Source organism: Nannobrachium achirus, assembly GCF_963921795.1.
Source record: "Nannobrachium achirus genome assembly, chromosome: 8".
Classification (NCBI taxonomy): Eukaryota; Metazoa; Chordata; class Actinopteri; order Myctophiformes; family Myctophidae; genus Nannobrachium; species Nannobrachium achirus.
Window position 1 is genome coordinate 63587122 of NC_137817.1, and position 13192 is coordinate 63600313.

Sequence of the window (13192 nt, forward strand, 5' to 3'; positions counted from 1 at the left end):
GGAGCTGTGTGAAGCACAGGCTCCCTATACGTGGCTGTGTGGGTCTGTGTGTCTGTGTGTGTGTGTGTGTGTGTGTCTGTCTGTATGTAGCCTGAACTTCCTAAACTTCGGCACGCCACTAGTCCCACAGTTTTGCCACCACACACTCGCGCCATATGTCAAATCGACCGGCTTACTCGGGAATCGTGGGCTATTACTTTTCTAAGAGAAAGGTTCTATAGTTTAATTGATATTAATTTATTAGTGAATTAATTTTCCCCATTGACTTATAATGGGAATCGCAAAAACTCACATTCAATTATTTGTCTCTCGCAAACCATAGGGGCTAGAGTTTCAAGACTTGGAGAGGAGGTTCATAATGATTTCAAGGATTAAATAAAAAATAATTGTGTCATTTGGCCGCATGGTGGCGCCATAACACCCCACTTTACGTTTTGGCCTGTAACTCTTGAACCGTAGGTCGGAAAATTAAAAATATTTTTTCCCTGGATTCCTTGGGCCATGACGCATCTCCCCATATAGGCCACGCCCATTTGCGCCATGATAGATTTTCCGCCATCTTGAATTTTCTCCAAAACACACTTTTTGCTCCTTTTCCTACATATTTTCTTCAAATGTCACAAAAATCGGTACACATGATCCACACACACACACACACACACACACACACACACACACACACACACACACACACACACACACACAGCTCCACTTCACACGGGTGTGATTTTTGTTCTATACGCACAAATAGGCTAATTGAGTTTGTGAACGCAAACAGTGGCGTTGTTGGCATGGTTGAATTAAGCATTTAATGCAGGGGTCTTCAACTTTTTCAGGCCAGGGACCACTTAGTTGAGACAGAGATGAAGCAGGGACCCACAGCCTGTTTCATTGTTTGACAGCACAATCATCTGTGTATTTTGGATTCATGTCAATTTGTGTTTTTAGATACCGTATTTAACAACTTGAACCGATAATCCTTAATAAACTTGACCATTCACTCTGTACTTAGTCTGCTCTTTTCCCCTCTACACCAAACCTCTTTGTCAAAAATAGCCGATCTGCGAGGCGTTGTGAGCTTGTAGATCTGCTATTTTTGGCTAAAGATCTCCGTATATGGACGCCAGGGTTCAAGTGGTTAATATAGAAAAGCTATCACACAAAGATTTGGAGGACCCCCTTGGGGTCCCGGACCTCCTGTTGAAGACCCCTGATTTAATGGAGTTTGACCGGGGACTGCTAGCTACTCCAACTTGTAAACAGAAACACAGCCAAAAAAACAAGTCAACAAACCAGCCCTTTTACACTGCAATTACGTCACCCCAGCAGTGTTGTGAGACAGAAGCAACAAATGGTTATGATGACTTTCTCTTTTTTTCTTGCCACGAACGTGTTCCTTTTCAGAGCTTGTTTTGACTGTTCCTCCTCGCAGCCTTGCAGAGCGCAGAGCAGAGCAGAGCCAGGGGGATGGTTGGTGGTGGTGGTGTCACCTCTGTGTGAGCCTTCCTGTTTGGACACTGATGTCAGGGAACAGGACAGGCTGGACGGAAACTCTGATGACAGAAAGCTGGTGACCCCAGTAAACCTCAAAGCTGCCGGGTCCGCATCAGAGTTCCGACGGTCCGGTATTCCGACACTAAAACTATAACCCTAACTCTACCCCCAACCCTAAACCTAACCTCAGTAAACCTTACCTCAGTAACTAACCTGCCGACGCTAAGTAACTAACCTGCCTTACGCTAAGTAACTAACCTGCCTTACGCTAAGTAACTAACCTGCCTTACGCTAAGTAACTAACCTGCCTTACGCTAAGTAACTAACCTGCCGACGCTAAGTAACTAACCTGCCGACCATGTCGGAACAGCGGATAGTCGGGATAGTGAGCGCTTCCCAAAGCTGCCGGGGTCTGATCTCCTCCCGACCGACACCACCTGACCGTGGCGGGACAGGGGCGTCACAAGTGTGGGACTGAGTTACTAGGGCCCAAGGTGGAGGGAGGGGCCTTGATTATTTTATACTTTAGCTATTGAAAAATAGCTGCGAGCTTGTAGGTCTGCTATTTTTGAAGACTCGTGAAAATGTGTGCAAATCATATATATATATATGTATTTTATTATAAGCGAACATTTGTAACAAAAATGTTGCTTCTTCTGCGGGGCATCCCTGGAACTAAATATTTTGAGATGGGGGGTCCGTGGTCAAATACATATCATTTTGGAGGTCCTTCACATGATATAGTTTGAGCACCACCGACATAGTTTTTCAAAAAAGACACACATTTTCACGACTTTTCAAAAATAGCAGATCTACAAGCTCGCAGCGCGGCACTTGCGAGCTTGTATATCTGCTATTTTTCAATAGTTAACGCACAAAATAATGTGTTCCCAGTCTAAATGGGTCAAACCCCCTCCCCCTATGAAGAACATTCATGGGGGGCCCCGCAGTGAATCCTTGTACCCAGGGCCCACAATTTGGTGTGACGCCCCTGGTGTCGGAGAGAGAGAGAGGCTCACGGCACGCCCCTCCCCGCACACATTGTTTTCGTCTATATTTCTTGTCTTGTAAAAGAAATGCGTGAAATCGTCTTGGATGTTTAACTGAAAGTGATTAGAAACACAGGGGTGGTTTTCGAGAGCGTCCAGCCTCAGAGGGAGCTTGTGGGGCTGTGCTGGTGTCATGGAAAGGCACGTCGGCCGAGCCCCAGTTTTTAAGGAGAGGCAGAGTTGAGAGTGTTCTTGGAGGATGTGAGGCAGGAAATGCCAAAAGCACATCTGGAACTCTTACATTCAGGAAGTGCATGCGTGACAGCAGCAGAAGCCTTCGGAGAACTGGCCTCTATAGCCCGCCTGCTTTAGCACTCCACCACACATTTTAGTGCTTGTTTAGAGCAGTCGATGATTCTCAACCTTTTTTTAATTTCAAGGATATTTAAGACAATATATGATATGCATTATTAGGCCACTGATGCCCATTTGATGAATTCAGTGCTATCTAGACTAGAGAACACCAATCTGTTAAATGTCTGTTTAACTCTGAGTGTACAGATTGTTCCATTTGTGCACTCAGAGTTACAGACCCGTAAGGGTTCCACATTTGGACCCCTGGTAGTTCCTCGGAGGTTGAGAACCAGTGTGTCAGACTGTCTACTCAGAGCTGAAGAGAACAATGTGCTGCACTAAAGGTCCAATACAGGATTCTGAGTTACACATACACTCTTGACATTGTGTAGGTGTTTCTCACTCAGTTACAGATGTTTATAATCAATGCCTTAACTTAGACAGAATTTAGACAGAATATGTTATTTTTTAAAATTTGTTTAACTTAATTTTTATTAGCAGCTTGTCACAACACATGTACATATTTCACAGGGTCAACATTTTTCATAATTTTTATCATCACACTGTAGTCCATATTATACATCCGTGGTGTCATTATCCTGGGTTATGAATTCAGTCCATTTCTCCCATTTCTCCAGAAACAGTTCTTCTTGTATCCTAAGTCTGTGTAAATCTCTCCATCACATAGATTTCCTCCACAATGCACAGCCACTGCTCACAAGGTTAGGCAGTCACTTCTTTTTTGTTGGCTGCTTGTAGCACCTTGACCAGATACATGTCATCTCCATGTGTGTTTTCCTGAGTCAAGTTTCCCTGGTGTAGTACCACACTTGTCTTTGGTATTTCATATTTCAATACCTCAGTCCTTAGTGCTGACCAGTGACCACACATCTACCCATATACAGTGTTATTTTAAATGTGGCCATTGTCATATGAATTGCGTGTTGTGCTTGAGGACCCCCTCAAAAAAGGTGATGAATCTCAAGGTGCTTATCCTCTAACAGACATTTCGAAATAATAAGTAATAAAATGAAGGACCCACTGGATGAATATTACATCGATTGACATGAGTTTTGACCTGGATATTTTCCATAACACCAATTCAGCTGTTGGTTTCAGTTCTGCCGATTCACCAACAGATGGTGCTGTTGTGTAGCTGTCCTACCAGGGTAAAAAGAAAGAAAAAGAGAAAAAAAAACTCGTGTACAAGCTCTCATAACACTGGGATTACTTACTGCTGCTGGGGCCTGTTGTGAAATCATGTGCTCTGCAAGAAACATCCAGTCATAAACGGTCGTGAACCCCGTGACACCCATGATAACCTATGATGTCCCAACAGCATGCTTTTATTTCAAAGCATGTGCAATGCTGATATTATGTATTTATGTAGCCTATATGTATATAGATTATAGAATATCCTTTTGTAGGAGAAAAAAAATCTAAAATAAATGTATGTCCAAATCATTGCATAGCTTACATAAATACACAATGAAATCATCAGTTTTGATCAAACACATCATGCAACCCTCCTTTTTTTCCTTCCTTCCTTTTTTTTTTTTTTTTTTTTTGCACCAGCAACCTTTGACTCACAAAACCCTTTCAAGGTGCACACCTGCAAGCAAGGCAAGGGGGAGGGGGGAGGAGGGGGGGGGGGGGACTTCAAAGTAACCCATGCATGACATGCACCCATCCCGCCCTGTCCCGAGTCTAGAGGAGTCAACAAAACACACACTCACACGCACACAGACACACACACACACACACACACACACACACACACACACACACACACACACACACACACACACACACACACACACACACACACACACACACACACGCCACACATTTCCAGGACAGCAATTTTCTTCAACCCGGCTCGCCTCGCTCAGCTCAGCTCAGCTCGGGCTGCCGCGCTGACGTAAGAGGTGGGTCCGGGTCGCCATGGAAACCAATTGGCACCGAAGTGTGGAACGGAGCTCCGCGCGGAGCCCCGCCCCCCTGTCCAAATACCCCCATGGCTCTGACGTCAATGTACGTCAGCACAGCAGAACACGATGCCTCTCTCTCTCTCTCTCTCTCTCTCTGCAGGGGCGTCACACAAGGGGGGCAAAAAGTGGGTCTGAGTTACTATATGGGCCCAAGGTGGAGGGGCCTTCATTTTTTTTTAATTGAAAAATAGCAGATCTACAAGCTCACACTCACAGCTTGTAGATCTGCTATTTTTGAAAAAGTCGTGAAAATGTGTGCAAATCTTTGAATATATGTATTTTGTAAGCGAACATTTAGAGATGGATTGGGGGTCCGTGGCCGAATAGGCCTACATATCATTTTGGGGGTCGTTCACGTGAAAAAGTTTGAGCACCGACATAGAAACATACGTTTTTCAAAAAACTTTAGAAGGATTTGAAATATTCAACGATATTCACGATTTCTTTTTTTTTTTTACTGTTATTTTAATGTTAATTTACAGTTAAAGCACAACATAATGCATAGTCTAATAATAATGCGTCCCCAGTCTAAATGGTCCCCTTATGAAGAACATTCATGGGGGGCCCACAGTGAATCCTTGTAGGCCTACCCAGGGCCCAGAATTTGGTGCGACGCCCCTGCTCGCTCGCTCGCTCTCTCTCTCTCTCTCTCTCTCTCTCTCTCTCTCTCTCTAGTCAACTCGTGTGTGTGCTGTGTGTGTATGTGTGTGTGTGTGTGTTTGCTGCTGCTACTGTAGACCAGATAGAGAGAGGGAGAGAGGCACCTTTATTACACAGGGCTGAAATATTATCGCTCCATTGTATTCTGCCTGGAGGAGAGGAACGTGGCGTGCCGTGCCGTCCCCCATCCCTCCCTCTCTCTCTCCCTCCCTCGGTCCTCCCACCATCCCTGAGGCGTTATATTAGTATTTAATATTATAGCAAACAAGAAGAATAATGGTCCGGTTTCGGTTCGCATCGCATTATCGCTAATGCGATATTCCGGTTCGTATCGTATCGTGGCATCGCTGCCCTGAAAGCATATAGAGAGAGAGAACTTTGCCTGTTTGTTTTAATGGACACACGTTTTGTTTTGCTTCCCTCCTCCGCGTTGTGTGTCTGCGGACCACCTCCACCTCCAACAGCAACAGTCTGCGGACCACCTCCACCTCCAGCAGCAGGAGGAGCAGACAGTAGTAGACGCTGCTGTCAGCCGCCGTCGCTGCTGCTGCTGCTTCTGCTATCCGAGGCGGACCACCTCCACCTCCCCTAAAAGGGGTCCGCTCGCCCCCCGGCCGTCCCGTCCCGTCCTGACACTGTCCCGGTCCGGTGCGGAACAGAACAGCATGGTCATGGCCGCTGACAGCCTCCTCCAGAAGCAGGCCAGCACCACCATGCAGCAGCAGCAGCAGCAGCAGTCCATGATGGTCCCCGGCGGCCGGCCCGGCGGAGGAACGCCGGTCCGCGTGGGCTTCTACGACATCGAGCGGACCCTGGGCAAAGGGAACTTCGCCGTGGTCAAGCTGGCGAGACACCGCATCACCAAGACCGAGGTGAGTGCACTGGTCCCCGGCTAGAAGTCTGTCCTCCTGTCCCCCCCTGTCTATGGTCTCTGGAGGTCCCCGTGGCTGGAGCCTAGCAGCAGTGGTGGGAAGTAATTGAGTACATTTACTTAAGTACTGCACTTATAGTAGGCCTACAATTTTGAGGAGTATTTCCACATTTTCTTTACTTTAGTTTTATTGCTTCTACTCCACTAAATCTTGGATCCAAATATTGTACTTTTACTCCACTACAATGATTTGAAAACTTTAGTGACTTGTTACTTTGCAGATACAGTATTGTAAAATATAGGCTACATTAATCACCCCTGCTGGTTGAACATAGCCGATATACAAGCTCGGTAACAAGAGTATTTCTATCTTACAGTGTATTGATACTTTTACTTAATGAGTACTTTTTTCCCCCACCACTGAGCCAAACAACCCAGAAACCAAGGCAGTTAGCCTCGGAACTGCTAACTTTAGCCGGAGCGTTTGTTTGTATACTCCTCCTGCGCCGGTGTGTTGTGGTGTCGCTAGCCGATACAAAACAGAGCCGACACACAAGCTTGACAACAAGCGACGCTGACGTTGTCAAGCTTGTGTGTCGGCGAGCGACGAGACACAAGATGAAGTAATAGCCTGGTAGTAATGCATGTTTGGCTCTGCATGCTACCTTACACACTGCTGTCCAAAAGAGTTACATAACTTTGTGTGTGCAAAAGAACTTGACACCTCTAAAAATGTCCCATCATCACAGCAGCTTAGAACATTGGTCCTCAAAGTGGGGTCCGGGGACCCTCAGGTGTTCTTGAGACTTGAGGGCGTTCCATGCCAGGGGGTCCCCAGCTAAATAATAGTTATAGGAACCAAATGGACTCTTATGGGTATGTAACTCAGAGAGTCAGTGTACACATGGAACCAAATGGACCCTTATGGGTATGTAACTCAGAGAGTCAGTGTACACATGGAACCAAATGGACCCTTATGGGTATGTAACTCAGAGAGTGTACAAATGGAACAAGTCCATTTGTACACTCTCAGAGTTAAATTAACATATATTTTACAATATAAATTGGGGTCTCAGAGATAGCAATGCCATTAAATGGGTGTCCATAGCCCTAATGCAAGTCATACTGGCGGTCCTTGACAGTATAATGGTTCAGAATGCCGTACAAATGTGCTGTTATGGGGGTCCCTGGCATAGCTTTTCAAATGGGGGGTGTCAATTTGGGGGTCCTTGACGGCAACAGACCGCCATTCCGAAACACCGCTATTCCGAAGCAGGGTTAGGGTTAGGTTTAGGGTTAGGGTTAGGGTTAGGGGTAGGGTTAGGGTTAGGGTTAGGGTTAGGGTAAGGGTTAGGGTTAGGGTTAGGGTTAGGGGTAGGGTTAGGGTTAGAAGTCAACGTTCGGAATAGCGGTGTTGGGTTAGAAGTCAACGTTCGGAATAGCGGTGTTTCGGAAAGGCGGGGTGTAACCTCCTTGACATGAGAAAGTTTGAGAACCACTGCCTTCCTTAGACAACAAAGTAGGGTTTTTCTTCTTCATGTCGATGTGTGTGTGTGTGTGTCAGTGTGTGTGTGTGTGTGTGTGTGTGTGTGTGTGTGTGTGTGTGTGTGTGTGTGTGTGTGTGTGTGTGTGTGTGTGTGCTTGCAACATCACAATGGCAACATTTTGTAGACACAGTGATACATAATAACTTTGATGAGTAGATTAACTACAAGGTCACAATGTTTCCATTTCTAACCATATGCTGCTGGTTGCTTGCTTGCATGCTAGACCACTGCACGATGCAGGCTAATCAGGTTATGCACTGGTCTCTGACGTTCACCTCAACTTAATCATCATAATCATTATTAGTAAACAAGGTTTAACCGGTTTTAAACCCCGTGAAATGTAATGCCCGGACTGTGCGTGCACTGTTCTCTCTTCTCTTACTTACACTTCGCCTTGCCACGGTGCAGAGCCAGACAAGACAGTGTGTGCGCTGTAAACAACAGCCCACTTGCTCTCTATCTGGGGCATGCATGCATGCAGCATGGGTCCGCTGGTCCTGTTATGTAATGCAAATATAATGATGTGCTTTGGTCGCTGCTAGCTGCTTGCTTGGCTGGCTTGGCTTGCTGCTTTTAATGCCCAGCCTTGTTGTTGTGACACCCGGGCGGGCTATAGGCCGTTCGTTGGTACTGTATAATTTTGGACAGCCCAAGCTTGTGTTTGCCTGCATGCATGGGTGACACCAGTGTCACCGGTGGTCAGTGTAACACCAGTTGAACCCGACCGCCACTGGGGAGGGATCCACTGGGGACTGGACTGGACTGCTGCTCTGGTCTGGAGAGAGAAAAAAAGACTGCGTCCTCGTGCACAACGCAAGCACAACAGGGTAGATTTGATGAGAACAGAGCTGGGTTGTTATAGGGATCTCTTGTCTCTGTGTGTTTGTGTGTGTGTAAAGCAGTGGTTCTCAACCTTTTCAGGCCGTGACCCCCAAAATAATCATATTTGAACTGGGGACCCCTCACCCTGCACAAACACTTGGAATTGTAGGAGTTGGAATTACATTTAGTTTGACTCCATCTATTCCATTGTGAAAATAGCCGATCTACATGCTCACAACGCCTCGCAACGCGAGGCGTTGTGAGCATGTAGATCGGCTATTTTCACAATTTCCGCCTCTAACATTTGACAATTTGACCAATGTTGAGGTCAAACATTGGTTAAAGGTCTTTAAGTCCTCAAATTGTCACTTTAGATCCTTTCTATACACTTATACTATATGTTGGTCTGTTTACTGTTGAGTGAGAAAATAATGTTAACATTTAGCTAAACATCTGAGGACCCCTCAAAATAATTTGGGGACCCCTCTGGGGGTCCCGACCCACAGGTTGAGAACCACTGGCGTAAAGGACAAGTTATTTTTCTTTTGCACCCTCCTCCTGCCAAACGACAACGGCGTCCCTTTGCCTTCGACGCAGAGAAGGGTCTTCTCGGGTCCTAGAAGAAGTGAAGTGAATCATTGAGGGGTCTAGTAAACACATGCTGACTGAGACCTTCCTTCTCTGTTCTAGTCTGGTGCCGTTCAATGCCGTGCCATGCCACGATGACTTATTCTGTTGTAATTACGGAAGTACAGGGACACACAGTCGGTGTCAGCCGCGGCCAAACCATGTGTGAAACGGTTGTTCTGGAAGCTGTGTGTGTGTGTGCATGCATGTTTGTGCATGTGCACATTACTAGGGATGGGACGATACGCGATATTATCGTTTATCGTGATAAAAAAACACTCACGATAATCGCATCGTGGAGATTTAATTTATCGTGAAATCGTCCTCCGTCATGCACTGGGATCAATTCACCTTTTATTTGCCGAGCTGCATATCCAGTACCATTTAAACCCTCTATAATTGGTAAAAGGATGTACGTACTTGATACAGTCTTTTTCTCACTCTCTATCAAATGTCTTTGCCAAAAAATAGCGGATCTACAAGCTCACAACGTGTCACGTTGTGAGCAAACAACCCGTTTGCTTGATCATATTTGGTCGCGTGCCGTCCGTGTCGTTTGGTGAAAATGGCAGATCTAAAAAAGCTGTCGTGAGTAGGGCTGTCACGATTATGACATTTTACATGACGATTAATCGTCGCTCAAATAATTGCGATTAACGATTTAATTGTGTTTTTGCCGTTGACAATTAGTACATTTCTGTTTGGCTTTTAGGCTTTGAATGGTAGATATGGCACATAACCTGAATATACAAAGAAATTACTGACATATTTGACAACCTTATACTTAAAAAAGAACATTGATAGTGGAAATAGCCGATCTACAAGCTCACAACGCGTCGCGATGCGACGCGTCGTGAGCTTGTAGATCTGTTATGTCCACTATTTTTTACTTAAAAAAAAATATATGAAGATTTTTCAACATGGAAACGATTATGACGATTATGAAAAATGATCGCGATAATTGCGATTAGACGATTATGTAATAATTGTGACAGCCCTAGTCGTGAGCTTGTATAAGATCTGATATGTTCACAGTGTGCGACGCAGGCAGCATATAAATCAGGCTTTAGTTTTGACCGAGGCTGGCTGGCTTGCGTTTGACCACTGCCCAGTGTGAAGACACATGTTCTGACTTCTTACATCATCCGGAGTGGACTAATGGCTAACCAGCTCTCCGATAAGTCCCATTATATGGTTGAAAGATGTGTGAAGGCAGCCTGGCTCCAGCCAGGGATAATTACATGATGTTCGGTTCGGTTGTGTAGGGATGGGACGATATGAACGTTTCGTATCACGATTACTGTGACAAAAGAAATCGCGATTTAGGATATTATCGCGATAATCAACATCCGTTATCCTGGGGCGGAACGTTGTGAGCTTGTAGATCAGCTATTTTTTGGCAAAGACATTTGGTAGAGAATGAAAGAAAAGACTGTATCAAGTAAGTATATAAGTACCTTTTACCAATTATAGAGGGTTTCAGTGGTACTGGATATGCAGCTCGGCAAATACAAGGTGAATTGATCCCAGTGCATGACGGAGGACGACGTCACAATAAGCTAAATCCCCACGATACGATTATCGCGATTGTTTTTTATCACGGTAAACGATAATATCACGTATCGTCCCATCCCTAGTGTGAAGGTATTCACAATTATCCCCAGCAAGGGGATGTTGGGTTCAGTTGTGATTCCACCCAGGGACGTGCTGGCCATTGGGGAAAAGCGGGACAACTCCCGAACGGCCGGATCATTCCCGGCCGGTCCAGGGATCTCCGAGTTTCAAATGTATACATTTTTTCGCAAAGCCCTGCTTCATCATACAAGGCACGGTTGCACAAAAGTAGTGAAAACAGCAGATCTACAAGCACACAACGCCTCGCAAACGCGAGGCGTTGTGTGCTTGTAGATCGGCTGTTTTCACTAGTTTAAATCATTGTTAAAATGATAAATACAAAACAAACGGTTTTGGACGTACAAGGTTTCCACCCGACAACGACGAAATACAAATCATGTACAGCAATTGGCCCACTGGCTTGTCACTTGTCATGATCTGAAATGGCAAATCTTTGAGTAGCAGCAGCGCTATAGAGAGAGATCTCTCTCTATAGCGCGCAATGAGGGCGTCTCCAACTCTTTTTCCCGGGCTGAATCAGGGGCCCAGCACGTCCGTGATTCCACCCCAGGTAGAGGTCACTCAGGACAGCAGCAGCTGCAGTCCGTTGGTCAGACGCACTGAGCCCCCGTGCCAGCCAGCAGGTCCCAACAACCTGCGTGTGTCACAATGAACAAGGACTCCATCAGCCTAATGTTACACCATCTGCCTTATGTGTGATTCAGAGATTTGGCTTAGCGTGTGTGTGGGGCTGTAATGAATACACCTAGATTAATCACACGTGGAACAGCAGACTCTGTGTGTGTGTGTGCGCGCGCGCGTGTGTGTGTGTGTGTGTGTGTAAGTCAACCTTTGCATGTGCATACTAGAGCACGCCATTATCTGACTCTGTAAGGGCAATTATGCAGTCGCTGTTTTTGTAATCGCTAACGTGACCTCTCTATTTTGGACATGTGGTACATACTGTAGATGTATTTAATTTACTAGCTTGCTTGTTCATTGTATACTTAAATTGAACTGTTATTTTTTTTATCCATTTTGATTTCATATATACTTATTTTAAAATGTTTATCGATCGAAAAGTAGGGGTGGAGCTTGTTACGTTTTATTGATCATGAGCACCTTATCGATCCTGCTTATTGAGCCGGGCTTTTATTGAGCCCACTATTGAGCGTTTTCTAATATTTCGTGGGAAGACGTGAGACACATTTTGAACAGAACTGGTATCTTTTATTATTGGCCAGTTGTTTGACTGTGAGTTTTTGGCTGACCACCATCTATGAAGATGACAATTGACAAAAGTAGCAAATATTGTCATTAAATATCATTAAAACAATCATTCGTTAGTGTGCGTTAAGTGTTAAATGGCTTTATATTATGAATAGTACTGTAATAATGTCTTGATCGCCTCTTGTCTTGATTGTTTAAAATGACGTCATGGGCCGTTATGCTTGATAACCAGCTTGATAAGCCCAAAGCTTGTTGACACCGGGTAATCAATACATTTGTCTGTAGCGGGCCCTTGTTTCCAGCTCCATCCCTATCGAAAAGTCCTTTTGTTTATTTTGATCAGCTGCTCATTTGCTTATTATGTTATTGAATATCTCGAGGATTGAGGAAGTCCATACACTGTGGTTCTCAACGTGGGGTCAAGGGACCATCAGGGCTCCTTGAGGCGGTCCCAAATGGACTCCGAAAGGCCTGTTAACTCTGAGAGTGTGCAAATGGAACCAAATGGACCCGTCCTTACGGGGGTGCCATGGCATTGGTCCGACATTTCATTGTTCCTACATCCCATTAGTCAGAATCTGGTGAATGTTAAACTGGTGAAAATACTATGCCTAAACCTAAACCTAACCCTAAAGCCCTTTGCACACAGGACCGTTGCGTTTTTTTCCCGTTTGCTGTATGAGTAAAACGCATTGGATTTGGTGTGCAAGGCCGTGCGGAATCCACACTGCGGATCCGAAAAGGAATGAGTTTTCCTCAAAGAGTTTTTACCGCATGCGACAAGACGAACTGGTTTCGATCGAGAAAAGAACGCACGGCCGCAGCCACTTGTCGCACGGCAAATTCTGAGCCGGTGTGCATGAGGTCGTAGAGAATCATTGTTTTCTTAAAAAAAAAATGCAATAGTCCGTTTTGTCCGTGCGAAAGAACGTGTCCGTGTGCAAAGCCCTTAACCCTAACCTCGGTAAAACTATGCCTAAACCTAAACCTAAC

At 45.3% G+C, this 13192-nt stretch overlaps 1 protein-coding gene across 1 annotated transcript in view; it reads left to right on the forward strand.

The window, feature by feature from the left end:
- Window positions 1–4781: 4781 nt before the first annotated feature.
- Window positions 4782–13192, forward strand: part of sik2b (salt-inducible kinase 2b) — a gene marked incomplete at its 5' end in the record, with an annotated part of 160847 nt that continues 152436 nt past the window's right edge. The window contains 2 exons of the mRNA XM_080732055.1: window positions 4782–4871; window positions 5953–6360. Of these exons, the coding sequence (XP_080588181.1) occupies window positions 4782–4871; window positions 5953–6360 (498 nt within the window). The remainder of the gene's footprint in view (window positions 4872–5952; window positions 6361–13192) is intronic.